The sequence below is a fragment of the Telmatherina bonti genome, assembly GCF_933228915.1.
Source record: "Telmatherina bonti genome assembly, chromosome: 17".
NCBI lineage: Eukaryota > Metazoa > Chordata > Actinopteri > Atheriniformes > Telmatherinidae > Telmatherina > Telmatherina bonti.
This window is the reverse complement of record NC_136615.1, coordinates 27,358,370-27,381,693: the sequence shown is the minus strand read 5'-3', so window position 1 is coordinate 27,381,693 and position 23,324 is coordinate 27,358,370. Positions and strand designations below refer to the sequence as shown.

The following is a 23,324-nucleotide window of genomic DNA, read 5'->3' as shown; positions in this document are numbered from 1 at the left end:
ATATATATATATATATATATATATATATATATATATATATATATATATATATACATATATATATATATATATATATATATATATACACATACATATATATATATATATATATATACATACATATATATATATATATATACATACATACATATATATATACATATGTATATATATACATATATATATATACATATGTATATATATACATATATATACATATATACATATGTATATATATACATATATATACATATATACATATATATACATATATACATATATATACATATATACATATATATACATATATACATATATATACATATATACATATATATATATATATATATATATATATATATATATATATATATATATATATATATATATATATATATATATATATATATATATATATATATATATATATATGTATGTATGTATGTATGTATGTATGTATGTATGTATGTATATATATATGTATGTATATATGTATGTATATATATATGTATGTATATATGTATGTATATATATATATATACATATATATAAACATATATATAATATATTTATAATAAATATATATATATATAATATATTTATAATAAATATATATATATATATATATATATATATATATATATATATATATATATATATATATATATATATATATATATATATAAATAAAGGAGCTGTGGGTGTACCATTAGACTAATGAGTGCTAGACAGGAGTCGTGCATAACACAGATGCATCATCTCTTTGTTCTGCTACGAGCCATCAGTTCCAGCCTGCATGTTTTCTGTTAGATGAGTAATAAAAGGTGTTCGCTAATACATGTGCACCCTCTGGCAAACCTCTTCTCGCCTCCAAGTGCTTTTTGGGAATTAAGACATGCTTCAGTTTCTGGGTCACTGGAAGGAGGACATGTAGGAGAGACGAGGAGGTAAAAATTAAAGAGATGAGAGGTTTTGCCAACATGAGCTTTGGCTGAAAGGAGAAAATCAAATCTGCACTAAAACCACAGTACAAAAACAGTCATTTATTCTGTGGTTTATTAGAAGTTGGAGTTGGAGTTCAAGATTTCAGTTAATGCAGGATAAAAAATAAAAAAAAGGGGCTGTTCCAAGTCACGTCAGCTGGCAGGCCAGGTCTTAATCAGCACCAAGGACATTTTATTTGCAGAAATGTGTTCTGTCAATGGCTTCAAAGTTCATTTTCAAGATGTCACGCCTTTAAATGTTATGCCAACACGCTCCGTTGAAACTCTCAGGTTCCAGCCAAAAACGGCACCCATGTAAGGGCCCAGATTTTTCTCTTCTTCCGGGCTTGATTGCAGGAAAGTTGGTAGTGACGCTTTTGCCACTTGCAACTCAACACACAGCCGGCCATATCGAATGTCACATTAGCCCCCGGTTGGAAGTCACGGCTTTAACTCCTGCACTGATTTCAAATCAAATCCAAGCAATTCCTGAACCCTCGACATGACGTGACTCCAAAACCCATGAGTCAAAAAAAAAAAAAAAAAGATTTGGGAAATACATCAGTTTATCTGCATGGCTGCACAGTTTGCCACGTCTGACAGACCTAACGAGGGAGCGGAGCATTCACCTTCTGCATCAGTGACGATTTCATTTTGCGACCCGACTGATGTGGGAGACGCACACTGACCTGCCAAATGAGGGGGGCAAGTGACAATCACAGCTCTGCACAAGTAGGTGTCGCCGCTCGTCATCACCCTGGCCCACTCTGCATCCTGCGCAACACATATAAACACAAACAGAGTTATATTTGATTGCTTTTAAGTCCCATAACAGCAATTTGCTCACCTAAAAATGGTTTTTAAATACATAACCTGGATAACCAGCATGTGCTACAATGTCTGAAACATAGGATAAGCCTTGGTCCTTGGAAAATGTGTTCATGACAAACAATGAACTCGAGAGCCGTCTCTCGAAGAAAAATCTATATCTCTTAGAAATCAAATGAATTTATTTTTGCTCCCTTTTTTGCTATTTATGAAACTCTCACAGTCTTACCAAGATCTGTGCTGTAAAACTCAGCTTTAAAGGCCGTTAAGCATTCCAGCACCATCACATACTTTGTTATATAATTGATTAGAGAAAACCTTGCCGTCGCACATTCAGAGCACTAATCTACTCACTCCTCCTGTTCTCATACATAACTTAAAGGGGACAGAGCATGCACATTTTCTCGGTCTCTTTTTCTTTTTTTTCCTGACAAACCTTCATGTCAGAGCCTGCAAAATGTTGCATGGTTCAAAAATGACACAGTATTTTATGTCGAAAGAGGCACTTTGCCGGATAATACAGTCACAGTAGCAGAAATTCTTGGTCGTATACGCCTGAGATACCAGGATCAGGAGTTTGAAGGAAAATCTGAAGCAGTGTTTGGTAATGTTTTATCTCGTGTTCAAAAGAAGAAAAGATAAAAGTTTGTTTTTATTGTCTTCGGAAATAATTACCTGACGGAGAAAAACTGTTGCATGCAAGTTTTTTGTGTTCCAGTGCAGTAATAATTTCTCGTCTCAATGATGTGTTGCATCCTTCAAGGTACTAATTCCATCCTTGTTTTACTCTGGATTGTGTACAACATCGTTTGGTGATGCTCTGAAGTGCCATCTCTAAAATATTTCTCCTTTTTCTGCAGGTCTTCCTGAATAAGTGCAGTTGTACATGTTGATCTGTCTTTCCTGTCCTCTCCACCTCAACCAGTCGAGGCAGATGGCTGCCCTCCCTGAGCCGGGTTCTGCTGGAGGTTTTCTTCCTGTTAAAAGGGAGTTTTTCCTTCCCACTATCGCCTCATGCATGCTCAGGATGGGGGATTGCATAGCATTAATGATTCAATGCCATCAGTTTGTTTCTATTAGCTAGGCTATTTATAAATTGGTTTGAACTGACGCGTCTGTAAAGCGCCCGGAGACGACATTGTTGTGAAGTGGCGCTATACGAATAAAGCTGAATTGAATCTGCACTATGATGATTCTTATCTGATATGTTTCATTATTAACCCATAAGAACCCAGCAAGACAAATATGATCCATACAGTTTCTGAGACATCTGGCATCACTTTATGGTACAAACTGTGCTCTAAATCCTGTTATAAACACAATCTGATTATTGTCTTCTGCTCCTTAATGGAAGATTTACACAATAAAAATTTTGACACGTCATATGGTAATTAATGGTAAATAAGCCAAATACATTTTGGTACTTTTTTTTTTTAAAATTTGTTAAAGGAATAAATAAAGACCGCATATAAAAAAAAATCAGACTTATCTGATCATTTTTTCATGGGTTGGGTCTTTATTAGTTAAAATTATGAGGGGAAATTTATTCTTCTATGAGGCTGGTTTTATATTTGTTTTGATTTGGATCTGGTTTAAAGGAAACGTCCCACAATGCTGGTTCCATATGAACCGAACATCCAATGATAAAAAAAAAATCTTAAGTAGATATACCTCAACTCATATCTGTGTGGAAATGGTCTTAATTTTAACAATCATTTGGATTCTGTTCAATCAAAACCTTGCAGACTCCCTGTCTGGCCTCGAGGACCTTGGGTGTAAATGTGACTTCCCCTACAGCTGTGTGGGTTTCTGTCTGATCTTACTGCGGCCGAGGTGAAGTGGCAACTAAATTGTCTATAGCTGTGAATGTCAGTGGGAATGTGTTTGTCATTATGTCTTAGTGGTTGATGGACTGGCAAAAATGTCAAGGATGTGCCCTGCCTCTCAACTACATCGTGCTGCACGATATGTCATAGTTTCCTGTGCTGCAGGACATGAGAAGTGGCTCTAGAAAACATCTCATGCTTGTCTTCTGTTTTTTCCCCCACTGCATTATCTAAAGTTAACTAAATGGATAAAACAAAACCCAAATTAAAACTGGCCTTTTTGTCAACTCAGCTGTGACATGTTCAAGTATTTTAATACTGCTGTTATTTGTTGAAGAATAAAGGCAAGTTATGAGATAAAACTCATTGTTTGGGTGGGATTTTAAAGGCATAGATTACATTAGATTTAATTAACAGTTTAGCAATTATTAACAAAGTAATTATTTAATGTTTAATAAAGAGTAAAAAAAATATCAAGAACCATTCCACTTTATTGTCAGATGATCACAGATTATTGCAATGAAAAAAATGGCTTAATTTTTAAAAGTTTATGTTACAATAAAGGCGATTGCATCAAAGTCAAAAGAGAGGAAAAACCTTTAGAATTAACTATAGATCAAAAATCTGTCAGATTGATTGAAAACTAAATGGATTAGGGTGTTTTTAAACAAAAATCTTGTAATGTCTTACAATACTTTGTTCAAGTACACTTTTAGATAATCCGGTTCAACTGCTTGTTAGAACAAAGTGTTAATCAGCCAATCACACGGCAGCAACCCTTTGCATTTAGAAATGGAGACTTGGTCAACCTGAGTATCAATATTGAGAAGAAGGGAGATTTAAGTGACTTAAATTAAATTAAGTGAAGAGAAGCTCTAAGTCACTGTCTGTTCCGCCTGAATGTCTCTCTTATCCCCAGTTGCAAAACCAAAGTGGGTCTATGGCCTCCGAAGCGCAGAGATACTCTGTAATAACATCTAATGTCCATACAGCTATGCATATGTATAAGGGCTAAAAAGAGGATTTAATTTATGAAATCTTGGGGAAGCAGATTATTAGTTAGAAGAAGTGGATTACTGAAAAGACACAACTTCCTGACACTACATAACTTTTCTGATGTCTTCCAGCCAAGTTTTTGGCCACACCACAGCCGTCAGACTGCTACTGCTGAGTTCTTCACTGACATCCGCTTTAAAATAGACAACAACTCAGTCCTGGTACTACTGGATCCCAGTGCTGCTCCTGACAAGGTGGATCATAACAATCTACTAGTCCAGCTGAAAAACAAGGTAGAGTTTCTGGTACCAAAATGAACTTGTGTGAGTAATTTTTAAAGAAACAAAGCTGTGTTACCTTTACCTCTAGAACTGCACAAAACCTAAATATCGCAATAAAAAAACTCCCAATGGAAACGCTTACATTTAAAAAAAAAAACTCTTAAGTACCGCTAAAGGTTACATTCCCATCAGGTGGTTTTTCAGTTGTACTGATGCAGAAGTACATCGCAAATGGAAAACTTTAGCCTGTAGAAAACCCTGAAACAACGCGACATGGCTACCTGGAAAACAAAACCCAATTCTTGTAAAATGTCATCCTGCGGACAACATTTTACAAGAACTGCAGTTAAACTAAACTAACTAAAATCCATTCATGTTTTTTCCTTCTGCGAGCGTAGTGGGTGGATGATTGATATCTAGTAAGAGCTATCTGAGCTAACGGGAGCTAATAGGTGCTAACAAGTCAAAGGTAAAAAAGCTAAGTCACACTGTTAACAGGCTAATAGTTGCTCTACATTCCTCCATCTTGAAGCAGGATATTGGGTAACTGTCAATCAAAAGGACATGTCCCTAAATATGCAGAATTTTGAGATGAAATTACTTCTAAATGGAGAATTTAGAAAAATATTCACTCCTTCCAAAGCAGTCATGAAGGTAGTCCTGACCTATTAAACCTAAAATGGGTTTTTGTACCAGTCTATAAACATGTTTATTTCTGCCAAAACATGGGAGTCCATGGGGATTTGCTCTATTTTTGAGCCAGTAGTGGATGAGGGCTGAACTGCAATTTTCAGCACTTCTGCACAGGCTTCACTTTTAACCGCCAGAGGTTGTCACTTGATTAGAACAGAGAATTTACCTTCTGAATAAGTGAACTAATGATTTACTTATCTTATTTTAGTTTTATTTATTTCAGATGTTCTCTTTGGTTGAGATCCAGTGACCATGGAGGCAGATGGAGTACAGTGAACTCATTATCATGTTCAAGAAAGCAGTTGAAGACGTTCTGAGTTCTGTGACATGGTACATCATCCCGCTGGAAGTTTCCATCAGAAGATGCCACACTGTGCTCATAAAGGGATGGACATGGTCAGTGGCGATACTCAGGACAGCCGTGGTGTTTAAACCCTGCAATATTTTGCATGGTTTGCATGGTAAATACAGTGCACACAAGGGGCACAAAGTGTGGCAAGCAAATATCCCCACATCATTACATGACCACCAGCAGCGTGAACGACTGCTACAAGGCTGGATGGATCCATGCTTTCATGTTGTTTCCACCCACTTCTGACCCTACCATCTGAATATCGCAGCTGAAATACAGATTCATTAGACCAGGCAACGGTTTTTCTGTCTTCTATTGTCCAGTTTTGGTGAGTTTCCTCTTCTTAGATGACAGGAGTGGCACCCAGTGTGTTCTTCTTCTGTTGCTGTAGCCAATCTGCTTCAAGGTTGTGTGTGATTGTGTGTGTATGATTTTCTGGCTGTCTTGGTTGGCGCCAGTGGCTAATTGACTCGCGTTTTTCCTTTTTAACATCTCCAACCAGCCTCCTATGACCTCTTGCATTAACAAGACATTTTGGTCCAGACACCTGCTGCTAACTGCATATTTTCCCCTTTTCAGACCATTCTCTGTAACTGGTAGAGATGGCTGTGTTGGAAAAAAATCCCACTGATTTATCAATCTGTTAATAACAGAATTTGCATGTAATCCAACAGTAATAATAAATAATAAAATAAATTGTTCGAATACTGATTATAGAAGCAGCAACCATCAATTTTGAGGGATTTTTGGTTTAAGACTGGCCAGGACAAGCGACTCGTGTCGTTCAATTCCCAATTCTAATAATATCCTTCTCAGAATTTGATATAACATCCCCCGCACAATCAATATGCATATGCATAGCCATATGGACATTAAAAATCATTATTATATTACAGAGGACCTCTGCACTTAGGAGGCCATGGGAGCTCATTTGGTCTCTCAACTGTGGATAAGGGAGACATTCAGGCGGAACAGACAGTGACTTCACAGGAGACGTCCTGCTTCCCCAGCAAGGAAGCTGTTATCTCGGCGTCACGCCTCATCAGTTCCTGAGTGAGACGTTACCGTACTCTACCTGCCATATGGCCGTCACAGCAGAACCCAGCCGGACGTTCTTCCACCCGACGCCTTCGGCCAAACGCTCTGAAAGCTGCTGGGTGCCTCCCTGTGGAGAGACAGATATGACACCACAAGTTAGGCTTTAAACACAGAGCAGATGCTATAAGCATTAAACTTATCGAGGTTGTTCCGTACACACTTCCAACAGAAAACACTCTTTCCCCCCAAGGTTCAAAGTGATTACTTTTTTTTTTTTTCAAAGATTTTTTAAGTGTTTAAAAAAGTAATAAAATCCTTTTGTACATCATGTTATAGATGAAAACAGACAACTGAAAAGCTTTTATCGCCTTGACTTCTTTATAATTTACAGCAACACAGACTAAACCATTCCCAACCTCTCCAATAAGTCTTCATCCATGCTATGTTTACAGTCGTTCTTTCAGGATATATCTGAAATTAAATCTTAAGAAAGCTGCCGTGGCTGGAAAAAACAATAAATAATTTTTTTTTTTTTTTAAATGAAGCTGTCGATTTCATGAAGGTTCAAAGCAAAAAGTTTGTTGTTTTGGCTTTTTTTTTCTTAATGACCATGTAATTCCATTTGTTTCCACAAGCGTTTATGGCTTTCAGCACATTTTTACTCTTAACCACTGTGGCTGCAAAGAAACTTCAAATGCATCGAGGAAAAAAAAAAAAAGTCAAACCGGTCTGGAAATATAGTTCTCCTACACAAAGCTGGATGCAAAACAGCAGGTACATGCAATGTAAGACCAGTTCTTTGAGTGCTTAGATGGTTCAAATCAATTTTTCAGGGATAAAGAAATCTGCTGTTTACAGAGACACGTGTGGCGATGAGCAGACGCAATGATTAACTCGAGTGACAAAGAAATGCAGTGTAATCTCCATCATGGCAGCAATATGCAGTCAGGGGGATGATGTGAGCCGTACCTTTATCTTGAACTCCTGAGCACCACCTGGAGCACTCTCCAGCAGTGCCAGTAGCCCTCCAGATGCTGCAGCGTACATGAGGAAGAATAGGAAGGACATCTGGGAAGACTCTACGCCAAAGACAGCTCTGCAGCAGAGTTCAATCTGCTCTTTCATTTCTGCCACAGGAGAATGGAAACATACGCTGGTGTTTAAACACGCATCATCGCGTCATCACACACATTTCCCTGCAATGACAAGTTTCCTGCAGAGTTCCACCCAACCCACATAAAAATCTGCTTTTTTTTTTTCCTACCTCAAAGACGGCTACCGCTCCAGCTGAGGAGGATGATCATTATCTGCAATCATCTAGTCCGACGCAGACATGAGGTCAGTAAATCTGCTGCTGCATTGAGTCATTTTATTTAACATAAAAGTCTGATTTTTTGGTTTGTTTGGTTTTTTTTTTTCCTCTGGGGGAAAAATTAGTCAGATTGTAAGAGCAAATGATGGATTTAATCATATGTTTCTTAAAAGATTTAAATTGATGTGTTTGCTATGAAAATGCCAAATAATGACATTCTCTCAATGTTCCTTTCCACCGAGAAACTAAGTAATTTTTACTCTTAACACTTTCACTTTTGGCCTTTTTTCTACTTTATTTCTTTTTATCTAATTTATCTATTTTATTGATCAATGTAATTTTACTTTACTGGCTCTTATTTATGCATATATTTTTAAAGTTCATTATTCATTGAATTTCTTTGTTGCTAACGTTTATTTTTTACTGTATTAATTTTATTTTACATAATTGTAAAACCGTTTTCTGACTGAGGACATAACACATTTGAAATTATGTACTTTAAACCTTAGTTTGGCAGATTTTGTTTTACATTACTTCAATGTTAAAAATAACCCACCGCTGGCTTCTCTCATATGGATTTCCTTTGCGTGTAACCAGCCACGGTCAGCTCAGCACAACTTTTTTTTAAATTTCTCTCCTCATTCAACTGTTTTTTGTTCAGGCATTAGCACACTAACTACACAAGGCAAAGTAAAGTAAGCAGGGCATAGTGTTCATGGAGAGAGCCGTGACTCAGACAAATGGCTGAAATGATTTATCACCTCTTAAATTGGATGTTATCATTCATTCCCACCATTTAACCAGTTAATTTAGATCCGTGATAAAAATCAGGGACAGTAGATGTACGAATGAACGCCCGTTAGCATGCTATATTGAAACGGATAACATTATTTTGCATTCCAGTTGTCCTTGGAGTTCGGAGGAATTTCTTGGCTGGAAACGACGAAGTGATCTCTTTCAAAGACGGCTGCACCCAGAGCAACATGTCTTCCACGGCTGTCTGTATTAAAATTCTTTATAATCCATTTTGTGGCCATTTAGCTTCTAGTGTAAACAGCAGCAAGTTCTCACCCATAATTACATTGTTGAAGCGGGTTTTTTCATAAAAGAAAATGTGTTCATATGTGTGGTTTTTTAATTAAAATCAATAATAATTGGCTGGCGCCGCATGGTGCACATTTTTACTGCAGATTTGTGATTTGCTTATTTTTTATGGCATATGTAGATGCTCACAAATTGGCCACTTTGGAGATGTGTATTTTTTTCTGAGTTGTTGCAACTAGAACGCCAACTACCTGGTAATGACTCTCAACCAGTCAGAATTGCAAGACAACTGGAATGCACCATTAGAAATGCTGAACATCTGATGGTTAGCATCTTATCGTGAGCATGCTAGCTAGGGGTGTCAGAACACATCGGTCTACGTCGATACATCAGTTCATTGATCACTGAGCTAATAGCATGAATCCAAATTAAAAATATTGATCAAAGATAGATTTATTTGTTAGAACTGTTCATGCTTCTTTTTTCTGCATTTGCCAGATTTGGTCTGTCTGTCTGTCTGTTAGCTAAACACCTCTAAAAGTTATGGACGGATTTTGATTCCATTTAGGAAATTTCAGAAATGGAATTGTGATGGAAAACTGATTAAATTCTGGTGGGTCACCCAGAACACTCCCTTGATCCAGACATTTTATAAAAGAGTCTATTATGTGGAGAATTTGACCATTAGAGCTTCTAACTCAAAAATAATTCCCACATCAATGGCAAAAAAAATGACAAGGGCTAGGCAGAGGTCTGAGCTACGAGCTGATTCTACGTTTTGTTTTTGTTTTGGGTTTTTTTTTAACAACCAAAGGTTTTTGAGTCAATTTGATGAAGAAAATGCAATATTTAAAGATGTGGTGGGAAACATTCATTCAGATTGTTCTTGCTTGTGGATTCTAACTAAACCCTAACCATAATTGGTTCGAGACTCCAAACAAGAGTAAAGTTTGTAATACATCAGGGATCACTATATGCGGACCTCTTGAGCCAGTGTCCTGCAGGTTGTCACTGTGTCCCAGATCAAACACACCTGAATCAAGTTAAATGGATCCAACAGCCTATGATGTTCTGCACAAGCCCGTTGGAGCAGGAACATGGTGGAAACATGCAGGACACTAGTCCAAGACATCTGACTTATATTGTGTGTTGATGTCTACAAATAGCACTGCATTCTTTCAGTCTTTTTTTACATGGTGTGATCATTTTAAAGCTCGATCCAAAGTCTATTTTTGTTAAAAGAACAAAATGTCATTTAAATGTCTGATTGAACTCAGGAATAAATAAATATTTGACTATTTTGGTTGTTTCTTGTGATTGGACATGAATGGAAATGATTGTGTCACAATTTCCTGTCTAAGAAACAGTTGGGACTCAAACAGAATTCAAATGCAATGATTTGCAATTATCTCCACCCCAACCAGTCGAGGCAGATGGCTGCCCTCCCTGAGCCGGGTTCTGCCGGAGGTTTTCTTCCTGTTAAAGGGGAGTTTTTTCCTTCCTACTGTCGCCTCGTGCATGCTCAGAATGGGGGATTGGATCGAAGTCATGACTCGATGCAATCATTTGGTTTCTATTATAGGACATGTATGAATTGGCTTGAAATGATGTGTATGTTGATTTGTGTATGTAAAGTGCCCTGTGACAACATTGTTGTGAAGTGGCGCTATACAAATAAAGTTGAATTGAATTGAATTTGCTTATTTTACAAACCCATAGTTTATGCCAAAAAAAAAAAAAAAACATTAAAATGTTGAAACTATGACATTTCACAGTTTCATAGAAAACATTACCCCAGTTTTAATTTGATGGCAGCATATCTAAAAGAACATTACCTGAAATATGCTTGTAAAATCTGCCTACCTTGTTTTTTTTCCCATTTTGAATATAAGGAACCCCACGTTCAAGCACTTGACTTTTATTATAACCAACACTAAGAAAAGGAAGGAACTAGATGTGCTGATATGAGGAGGATAAGAGAAGGTCAGATGGTCAAGTGCAGCAAATTTAAACTGACCTGCTGTCCAAGCGTGTTGCTCCACATATGAGTGAAGAGTTATGCTATCTAGTTCCACAGCATTCCGAGTCTTGGAAGGGTCCTGGACGCAAACTGTTCCACACAGTCTGTCAATCTAAGAGCAGAGTACAATTGATCACCACATCACACCCACACATGATGATTCACCAACGTGGACCAAAAAACCTCCCATTGATATGGACAAGAGAAGAAAGGCTGGAGGCTCCTCAGTCTGATTTTGTTGAAATTCTCCCAACATTCACCACCTCCCACAGCCGCTCGGAGCATTGGCGCAGGACTGGAGATTGTGCAGGACTTTATTGTTTGATAAATGTACCGACTTGATCCACAGGCAATACTGCCCAACATAATTCCTGTCTGGTTTGGTGGAAAACATCAGTAAACAAAGATGTTTGTGAAAATATGTTTCTGGGCATACTGATGTGATTATCCACATCCAGGAATGTGCACAAATTAGCATTTATCCTCGAAGAATCAAGGTAATTTATCTGATCTTTATCAGATTTCCACACTGAGAACAGAAGCTCTGGCTGAACATGGTCCACAGGGCAGAATACTGAAGTGTGTCTGTTGTCTTACCTTCCACAGCAGCTGGGTGAAGTCCATGAGCACCAGTGGGGACAGGGTGGGAATGCTGCTGCTGTAAGTGCGAACTTTGGAAGCTGGCCCACCCATGTGAAGCACCTTTTTCCCAGCATTGAACTGCGGGTAGATCTCTAAGCCCAGCTCTTTGATTAGGTCCAAAATATGTGTTTGGGTGCTGCAAAAGAAAAACAGTCTGTTTGCTTGTTTTCTGGTGCTTACAGTAGTATAAAAAAAGTCTCAGTCCACCACTTATTTTTTTTTATATTTTGCCTCTAGCGAGACTTCACTGTAATCTCTTAAAAAGGTCGAAGTCCTCTAAGGTTCCTAGAGGTCGAAAGATATGATGACGCAGTATACGGTCTTCAACAGAAAATTTGACTCATATTTAATTAAAACATACAAAACATTTTGACAGGCGTTGATAGAATTTTAACACCAATTTGTGATTCCCAAAGACCTAACAGCCCAAAACCTGGCATATCTCAGCATGGTAGGCAGTGTGTCCTTAAAGAGGCAACGAGTAGAAATCCATCATTCCTGGTATGAAGGAATTAAAAAGAAAAATAATTATGTGTGAAAAACTTAACATTTTCTTCTAAAGTATTCTATGATGTCACACACACACCGTGTCTGTGTTTATATCCGGTCTGGTGTTTGTGTACGTTCATGTGAAAGGCGCCTCCTCTGTCCTCTCGCAGCCCTCGGCCCTCCCTCCCTATAAAGGCTTCAGCAAGCGAGCAATGATACGGCTTATTTTGGAAGAAAAATGGCAGAAAATGAAACAAAACAATAATCCAAAGTCATTGGCTCTACTTTTTTGATAAACGAAGGGGCAGAACAGGATTAACACTGCCCTTGTATCCCACTGCAAAAGCTAAAGGGAATACCGGTACAGTTTGACTCCCAGCTTGCTCTTCTTCTCCTCTAAGTAACAACATAAACACTATGTTATTTCGACATGTTGCACAAAACTGTGATATTGTTTAGTTTGATGCTTTTGCACTTTGCACGTTTGCTTGCACACGAGGCGAGTGGAGGAAGAGATAGAGGGAGGCTTGGTTCATGCCAAACAGGCAGTACACAACAGCAAACCTTGAAGTGAAACAAATTCTTTTTTTTTTTTTGCTCCAATAAATGAAGGAAAGAAAAAAAATAAGAGTACCGTGCCTAATCTACAGAGGATTAACAGCATCTGAAGGCGATGTCCTTAAAAAAAAACGAAGAAAAATCCAGCCAAGACTTTACACAAGACCTAATAGATACATTCAACCTTCAGCTGATCCATATAGTCTCCATGGAATAGCAGCTGTCATAAAGCCATTCCTCAGGAAGGGAAACAGGAGAAACAGCAGTAACAACAGATCTTAAGGACTGATGAATCCTCACCAGAGCCTGGACATTAACATTTCTGAAGCAGTGTGGGATCATATTGACAGAGAAGAGAAGAAAAATCTCATCCAAAGACAAGTCGTTCAACAAGCCTTGACAACTGTTCCTGAAGACTACTTGAAGAAATTACAAATAAGCCTGAAAAATAATGCATTTACAAGGTTGGGATAATGACACTTCACTGCACTGCAGAGCATAGACGAGAGGTGAAGTGAATCCTTGAACAACCAGAGAAATCCTTGAAAGGGCTTGCAATCTCCAGAACTCATTCAGGCTGGACTGTAAGCATCACCACCATCAGTAACACACAAACCCACGTACAAGAAGCCGGCCACAAACATCACTGAGGCCTGTACCTGGGGTATCGCTCCACAACCTGGATTAACTTCCCCACACATTCACAATCCTGATAAGTGGTGCTAAAAGCTGGTTATGAACTCAGTATTTGAACCCAATTTTCTAATTCAGATCAATGCATTTGCAGACATTGAGAGACACTGCAAAACAGCCTATTTTACTGTTGAAGATTCTTCAACAATATGAAGAATTAACATCATCCAGATTAAAAGCAACACTGTTGCCGCAGCAACAGCCAGGAAAGAATGCTGGCGGAAATTTTGGCCGTGAATTTGTGAGTTTGTTCGATGTTAATTTAGGACACAACAAGGCTCCAGACTAACTTGTTTTTACTAGGAGCACTGTGGTTCCTAACCTGATTTTTTAGGAAAATTTATGGGTGCACATCAAAGTCAACTTGCAAAGCAAATATTCACATTTCCTTTCATTTTTACTGTATTATTAATAAATAGTCAAGCAATAAATGCAGAAACTACAGTGTTTGCATTTCACATTTCACTGTGCAACAGATGACACATAAAAAAAAACAGATGCAATGAAATAGAATCAATAACACCTGTTTGTGTTAGACTTTAGGTTAATTTCAACACTGCTTGGTGGCCTTCTGCTTTCTAAATGCAACAGGGAGTGGAGTTGCACTTTCATTACACAGATCACAGCGCATTCTGTGTTTCAGACTGGCACTGTGTTTAATCAAAGTGTCCTTTTGTAGATGTGGGAGGCCAGGTTTATCTGTTTTATCAGTTAAATGTTGTGGTCTCATGTTGTGGATATCTAGAGCAGAATTTGCAGTTTATGCCTATTTATTTTGTGTCCTTAAAATACCTCTGCCATGTCAACTCATTCAGCCACTCATCAGAAAACTAAATTTCTTGTCTGAGTCATTGTCAGCATCTGTGTCCTCCTGAGCTAAAGGTTTTCCAGGGAGAAAGCACTGATAGATCTCTTCGCCATCATTGACCATGTTTGTGTTTGGTGAAAATGAACCGTGTGTCAACGTCCCGCAGTTTAAAGTGAAGCCAGTGCAGAAGTGCCGACTCTACATCAGAAATAAACGTGTTTACACCCTGTTTTTAGATTCAATAGGTCACCTTTACCTTCATGACAACTGTGGGGGGAGGGATTTTTTTTTTTTTTTTTTTTATAACTGATTCAATAGATGTAATGTAATCTTATATTTCGGCATGATTTAGGGGCGTGTCCATTTGATTGACAGGTATAAACTGGCAAGAAGGCAGAATTCAGCACAACCGTGAAATTTAGCCAAGTAAGCGCGCGCCTTAGCTTTACCCTGCCTACCTCCATTAGCTGCATGATGGCACGACTAGTTGTACTCCATAAGTCAACTCTTATCTATCAATGTCTTTACATTTTTTTTTTCATTTTCTAATCTCATTTTATGCTTTTATTAGTCTTCTTTTGCTTCTTACTATATCTTTATTTTTATGTTGTTTTTTTTCCCTAATATTTTATTAAGTCTTGTCATCTTTTTTTATTTTTTTTGTGTTTTAGCTTCCTAACACAGTTAATGGGGTTGGGACAGCGCCTGTTGAGACATAATTTAATGTGTTAGCTATGTTGTGTATCTGCTGGTTTCACAAGCTCTTAATTTAGATATGGTATGATAAGTAGTTTTATTTTTATCCTTTTTTGCTTTTAATGTAAAGCACTTTGTGCTACATTTCTATCATATGAAAGGTGCTTTATAAATAAAGATTGATTGGTTGAATATGTAAAGGGTCCTGATGTTATGCAATGTGTGACCATTATTAACCTCATTACAGATGCAACCCCAGTGGAGTTAAACCGACTTGGGAACAAGTCAATAACAAGTATAAAAACTTCTAAGCGGTCGGTGACTATGTTGATTTCTTCAGTGTTTCTGGTGTTCGGATGAAATCAGCAGAATTTGTTTGATATTGTTTGCTACTCATCTTATGCAGTTTTTTTCATATTGGATGTCATCGGAGACATCAAATGGAATCTTCAATCTTTAAAAATTCTCTCTTAAGCACTCGCCTCAACACCCACGTCAAACAGTATGGGTGGCCAAGAACTGATTGGTCAGAAGGTGGTGCTTTCATACTTGTTGATCTCTAATCTACAGCTGTTCAGTTTAGGTTACCATGGCGATTTACCCCAATTAAGAAGTGAACCAACATCATGGGAAACACAGGGTTAACCCTGAAGTTACCTCAATAAAAGGAGACTCAGCTTCATAGTACAGGCGCTTCTGGACTGAAGCTGCACAATCATCCTGCCCAAAACTGGGAGATATGACAGTTTGGAGAAAGGCTGGTAGCTGGAAAAACAAAGTCACGCAATCGCTCTATGAACAGCCGACAAACAGACACGTCACAAAGGCTCATCTAACAAAACAAAAGAAAAGAGCTGTTTTCCAACATAACCGATGCACAACTGTTTATTTTACTTTACACACTGTATGGATCCTCGTTTCTGCTGCTGCTTCAATCACTCTTTGCTATGACTGCCACGCAAAGCAAACATACAAATCCACACTACATAATCACATATATACATACACACACAGAAAAAGAGATAAATAAATTACATAAATGGCAAAAGATAAATATTAGTTCCTAAAATACTGCAGATAGCAATGCAGCAGTGTGCCTGCTCAGAACGTCTTTCCTCTGTGTGTCAAATGTTTGTTCTGTTTTATTTTTACATACAGTTATCTTCGTCAGAGGATTTCTTATAAATGGGTAAGTTGGTGCCTGAGAGTTTCTACACTGAAAAAATGAGTGAAATTCAAATTTTAAACCTCAAAGCAAATGTCTACGGTGTTGCACTTGGAAAGGGAGATGAGGGGGTACTTTAACATCCTCTGTTTATAAGACAGAAGCTAGCTCAAATGGAAACACTTATTCTGCCTTCAGAACTGCATTAATTCTTCATGGCATATATTCAACAAGCTGTGTGACGGCCTGGCTTTAACTACGTTCTTTTTTATCAGTAGGTAGGTGTGCTATGGGTGGTTCCAGTCATCAGAGCACCTGGCTGTAGCGCACCTGCCTATGTAAGGCTATGGGCTGTTTGCTCTCGAGCTCTCTCAGCCTGCAGCTTGGTTTGTTCAGACACTGACTTGCAACCACTTTACACCACTGAATTCCACATTTACACATTACATTCACATACTTTAATTTCTTTTCTTTAATAAAATACATTTTTGTGTATAAACAGCATGGCATTCCCTCACTGCTGTCACGGCACGGGTCGTGACAGCTGTTAGAAACATTCCTCAGAGATTTTGCTTTATATTGACGTGAAGCATCACACAGTTGCTGCACATCCATGATGAGAATCTCCCGTCCCACCACATCCCCGAGCTGCTCTGCTGGACTGAGATCTGGTGACTTTGGAGGCCGTTGGATTACAGCGAACTCATCGTCATGTTACAGAAAGCAACTGGAGATGATGTGAGCTTTGTGACATGGTGCATCATCCTGCTGGAAGTTTCCATCAGAAGATGCTACACTGTGTTCATAAATGGATGGACATGGTCTGCAGCAAAACTTAGTTAGCCTGATCATGTCTATATTGCTAAATGCAACAGCGCTGACATTAAAAATGGGGGTTACAAAAATTTTTGTCTTACTTTTAGATACAAAACATTTAATTTATCTAAATTAAATTAATGCCATGAAGATTTTCCCCAACTCATAGGGTGCAATGAAAGCTCCAGTATTACCACCTGATGCTTCTGCACTTTGGTAAACCTTAAAACAAAAACAATTTAAAAATACATAGTATGTATATATATAATATATATATATATATATATATATATATATATATATATATATATATATATATATACTGTAAGATTCTTTTTCATGATCAGTTGGTCTGCTTGTTTAATGACAATAAAGCTAAACCTCAACAGTTTGCCTGATAAATTAATAAAAAAAAGACATCTTATTAAGGCAGTAATTTACTGTTGCATCTAATGACAGGGCTTTAGATTATTAGTAAAACATTAACATTTTTTCCCATTAAATTGCATTAAATCACTTTTAAACATTATTTGTTTGCCTTTTAATAGTCTTTAAATATTAGTATTTCTCTTAGAGGATTAAAATTTCTTTTAAAAAGATTTTTAATTGGTTTTATTGGCTGTTTTGTGGATTAAGATTTTTTTTCTGTTAAACCACCTCCGCAATTAAATCATTAAATCTTCTACAATAAATGCAATATTTTAATACCATTATTAATAAATAAAAAATATCACCTGTATGCTCAGAAACAACATATAAATACTGTACTTTCAGTTGTTTGATGGGAATGATGGAAAATAATAATAATTATCATAATAATAATAATAATAATAATAATAATAATAATAATAATAATAATTCAATTAACCTAACCACTCATCCATTACAAATTTATTCCTTCTGCGCTTCAGTTATATAAAGACTGAAGTATAAATTCATGTCACAATTTCAAATAAAATTTTGCTCAATAAAAGTGTGTGTGGGAAAGACAACATTTGTGCAACTTATTTTCAAAGTTAAGTGTGTGTGTGTGTGTGTGTGTGTGTGTGTGTGTGTGTGTGTGTGTGTGTGTGTGTGCGTGCGTGCGTGTGTGTGTGTGTGTGAGTGTACCTTCCGATCCACTGTCCTCCAAAGTCCCAGCGATCAACACCACTGGCTGCTGGTATGTCAGAGGACACTGTGCGACCTCCCACTCGATCTGCGTGGCACATAAACCGTGATTATGTCAAAGCAATACAGTGGACCCATCTCACTGAAAAAGAGATTAATGATTGCAGCTTCCTCCAAAACCGGTTGTTTCACTGACCTTTTCCTTCCAAGATAAGTATTTTTAAGTTGCCCACCCTCCTCCTGAGCAAATGGGCCGCGCTCAATCCGGACAGTCCCGCGCCAACAATAATAACGTCCCAAATTTCTGCAGTCATGTTTAATCTCAGGTCAATGAAGTTTGTCCAACCGTACCTGCGTCTCTGCGTCACTCGCCGGTGGCAACTTTTCACGCACACTCAACGCTGATTGGTTGGAAGTTGGCAGGAAGCAGGAAGTGGAGCGTTTAGAAGTATTTGGGAAAATAATCTAAATAAATGGCGAAATAGTAGCACATTTACTTTGCCTTCGCAAAGTACCTATATCACTAATATGAATTCTGTAGGAAGTCAAAACTAAAATAAAAATAAATAAATACAGCATCACGTACACGAACCAGGTTTAGTCTACGTCTCAGGTAGTTCCACGTAATGACTCTTTTCCCCCACAAGTGGGTGTGCATTTCCCGTGTGTTGGTGACCCGTTAAGTCAGCCCGAGAAAAACAGAAAGAAACCTTTTATACCCTTATCTTGTCGATAAGAATGAGTTTGTCTTGGGTAGCCTGCACAGCTTTCATAATAGTGTACTTTGGATGAATGAACAGCTGAGTCTGTGACCTAATAGGCGGAGAACAGGTTGTTAACATCATCAAGAAAAGCCACAAAAGACTTTTTTTTTTTTTTTTTTTTTAACTGCAGAGACAGCTTATTTGGACATATTATAAACATAATCATAATAATACAAACTTTCTAAATATTTAATAGAATAATAAAAAAAAAAAAAGTAGCTTCTTCTTTTTAAAATATCCCATTGAACACATACTATCCAGTAAATAAGTGAGCTATTACTGCTGTAATTGCTGTTAAATGATAGGCTATTATGCAATTGCTATGACACAATAAAGAATAGAGCGTTTCAGGAGATCTTTCATTCCCACAGCCATTAGACTACATTATAAAACCTCCTGAATTGTACCCCCACATGTACATGTATCTAATAGGGACAGTGGCACATTTTGAGAGTGGCTCATGTTGTTTTTATTGTGATTTTAATGTGATTTTAACCGATGTCTGTCTGATCAATTATTTATTTTTAATACGCACTTGTGAGAGGTGGAAGAGTCAGTGTTTTTATTGAGTCGCCGGACAATTTGAATTTCCCTTTTAGGGATGAATAAAGTCCTATCTATCTATCTATCTATCTATCTATCCATCCACATATATATATATATATATATATATATATATATATATATATATATATATATATATATATATATATATATATATATATATATATATATATATATATATTGCTATCTATAGCAAAAAGGGGGAATTTCAACTTGCAAAATCTGCCAATAATTTGGCAATTTGGTATGGCCTTAATCAATTGGTCTTAAGGGACCCAAGCGTACCAAGAAAATATCCCTACACCCTTATACTGCCATCACCAGCCTGGCTGTTGATGCAAGGCCTCATGGATCCATACTTTTCCGTTGTTTAGACCCAATTCTGACCCTACCATCTGAATGCTACAGCTAAGATTCAGACTTGCAAGACCAGTTTTGGTGATTCTGTGTGAATTGTAGCCTCAGTTTCCTGCACTTTGCTGACAGGAGTGTCACCCGGTGTGGTCTTCTACTGCTGCAGCCCATCTGCTTCAGAGTATGACACATTCAGAAATGCTATTCTACATACTTTATTTGTAACCAATGTTTATTTGAGTTATTGTTTGCTTATTGTTCTAATAGAAATCTTGTCAGTCCAAACTGTCAGGATCTTATGCATGAATGCAGGATCTTATCCGCGGAGGCTGAAACAGGTTTCTTTTAAAGTTCTGGTTTCTTTAAGAAGTGCAGCGTGAATTCAATCTCAGTCCAGAATTATGTTGCAAGCTATTGAACAGATGTGTACCTTATAAAGTGACTGCATTTCAAGATAAAAATGACTCTGAAACAACAACAATCTAAAGTTACTTCAGTCCCAGTATGTGATGTGTTTTCTGTTGTAAACTTGGGAGTAATTTCTGTGGATGGTTGTGTAATTGTGTTAATCCTTTGTACACAAAGAGAGTATGAAAGAGTATGAGTGTGATCCATTGACAGCCTTATGCTGTTTGTCCAGCAAAATCCATTCTCATTTTACTCCTTTTGTTTAGTAGTTACTCAGACAACTGTGCCGAAAAAGATGGAAGTTGGGAAACCATGGGACTGTGAGGTCAGTGAGGGGTTCTCCAGATTTTTAGATGTCTTTTGCATTGTTACGTTATCAGCTGGTAGCAGAACATGGAAGCAGCTTTCAGAAAAATTGCCAGAAGCTTGTGAAAAGCAGCCCGACTGCTGGAGAAAATTCACATGAAGTTTTTAAAGATTACTCTATATTTCATGTTCAGCAAGAGTACAAATAAAGCTTTTTATCCCCCGCTGCTAATCCATTTTCTCCATGTGTCTTCTCCAAGATATCCCTCTGTATCTGATTTGTAAAGACTGTTGCAGATGTGGCACAGAGATAAAAACCCTGCAGTTGTCCTTTTCTTTCTTTTCACAGAACATCCCAGTTAGTGCTGCCTGCACAAACCTCGCCGCCTTGTGTTTTCACCACAACAACCAGTCTTTTGTAATTTGAGTCCTCGTCTAACCTTGTTGTCATTATCTTCATTCAAACCTGTCGGACAAATTACAGGTGGTGAATAGGTCATTGTGCGTGAAACAAATAAGGAATGTCGTTGTTTTCTTTCTTAAATTCATTCATATAAAAGCTGAAGAAAAAGAGCTCATTTAATAGCTTTATTCTCCTCCAGTTTCACGTCTTAACAAATACACTTGCTGGCACCATAAAGCTTGTTTATTCATTGGTTTTACAAGAATTTCTCGTTTTGTTTTGGTGACAGAGCTGTAGTTTTTTGGGAGGGATAAAGGTGTTAGAGCATTATCAGGTAAAACAGCAGGTGAGAATAGCAGCCAATAAGAAGGCTGAATGTTAATAAGGCAGAGGTACAGGAGGGGCTCGCAGTGTGACAACAACAAACAGCTCGTCTCTGTACTCTGCGAACAGTTATTTGGATGGAGAAGCCGCGCTCAGGTAATTCAGAGTGACCTCATTCTTTTGCATGTATATGATATTTCAGCCTTTATGGTAGTTTATGCAGTGGTGTAGTACAGGGTATACGCAGGTATACGGATACATCCACTTCTTTTTCAGTCAGGATTGAGTGTAGCCACTTCTAAACCTCCTGTGATGCTGCTTTTACTATTACAAAGGTCTCTATACATGTACCTACGTTGCTCAGCAGCTCAGCTAAGCTTACCCATGATACACTGGTGCAGTTAGCCACCAGCTGCATTAACTTTAGCCAGAACACAGACATAATAAAGATATATGTATATATGTCTATGAGCCTGTCTCTCACTAGTCTGTGTGCCAGTCCTTTCATAACTCTTCCTCCCTAAAATAAAAAAACAGAAATAATGTGACAAATATACAGATCAGTGTTTGGGTTGAACTAATCAGACTAGTCATACATGTCATTTTTTTTTTGAAGAAAACAAAAAAGTAGCCCCCCCCCCCCCCCCCAAAAAAAAGAGAGTACCCCCACTTCTCGACGGACCACTACACCACTGAGTTTATGTATGTGTGATGATTAATTAAACTTTTTCTTTTCCCTTTTTTGCCTCAGATAGGATCAAAATGTTGAGACAAATCTTCACTCACCTGAGATCATCTTGCAGCCTGCGTGGCAACTCATGTTGCTTTGTCTTCTTATGGATGGCAGGGCTACTGATCACAGGTACAACAAACACACAGGTGTAAGCACACACACACACAGGCTTATACAAGGGACGTATCATATCATGTTCTGTCTTGTATTTCACGGCGTGAAACTGAATGAAACCTTATTTTTATGAAACAGTCTCCGTCACCGTCATGTCTGTTCTCAGCTGCACACCGCTGAGCGTTGAGGCCTCGGTGTTTAAAGCCCCCCCCCCCATTGCCGTGGCAGTCACAGCTTGTACAACGAGGGTTTGAGGTTATGTTCCGAGATGATTGTTGGCTCCCTGATGTTCCTGGGATTTGAGCTTTGTTTCTGTGTTTTATTTGCTGTTGTTTTTCAGGGTGTGGCTCTTGACACTGAGCTGCACTCCTCAGTTTCACTGAAGAATCTCTATTGTTTCAAGCATTTAGTGTCACAACAGGATAAACTTAGACATGAGTTGTTATTGTGAAAGTAAACAGATCACTCAGGTCCCTGAAAAGTGCAATTATTGTTCTGCATCCCATGCTGCTCGAGGGCTAATTTGAGTCTAATTCTAGTTTTGTTTTGTTTTTTTTAATCATATGAGCTCTTAGGTTTGTTCTGAAAATGTAAATTTTTTTTTTTTTTTTATCTTATTTTCACAAGAATGTGTATCTCAGCAGTCCAAGAATATTCCTTTGCTTGTGTTGTGTGTTTAAATAGTTTACAATCCACAGACGCTTGTTACTGCTGCTCAGATTAATGCATTGTAAATGGTCTTTTGGAACAATAATACATGGCATAAGATCAGCTTTGCTAGGAGATACGTTCATATTTAGCCACTGAATGCTTACTTGAATTTCATCTGCTGGATGAAATAGCTCTAATTTCTGTCTCATCTGGCTGCTTACATAAAAGTTTGTGCTTTCCTTTGGTAAAACATCCTGAATCAGCAGCATTAATGGAGATAAGCAATGATGAATATGTCTGTAATAAATGTAAAGAAGTGTCTTAATTTATCAGAAATGAGACTAACACAAGGG

The 23,324-nt window shown here is 37.6% G+C and overlaps 1 protein-coding gene across 1 annotated transcript in view; it reads right to left on the bottom strand.

The window, feature by feature from the left end:
• The window catches only part of LOC306768145 (putative flavin-containing monoamine oxidase A), a gene marked incomplete at its 3' end in the record, with an annotated part of 100,409 nt that extends 81,739 nt beyond the window's left edge, over positions 1–18,670 (bottom strand). Inside the window, exons 1-7 of the mRNA XM_079256377.1 lie at positions 18,547–18,670; positions 18,351–18,438; positions 11,971–12,151; positions 11,371–11,485; positions 7,967–8,124; positions 7,035–7,124; positions 1,673–1,757 (exon numbers count right to left, since the gene is read on the bottom strand). Coding sequence (XP_079112503.1) covers positions 1,673–1,757; positions 7,035–7,124; positions 7,967–8,124; positions 11,371–11,485; positions 11,971–12,151; positions 18,351–18,438; positions 18,547–18,664 — 835 coding nt within the window. The 5' untranslated portion in view covers positions 18,665–18,670. The remainder of the gene's footprint in view (positions 1–1,672; positions 1,758–7,034; positions 7,125–7,966; positions 8,125–11,370; positions 11,486–11,970; positions 12,152–18,350; positions 18,439–18,546) is intronic.
• Positions 18,671–23,324: the final 4,654 nt, after the last annotated feature.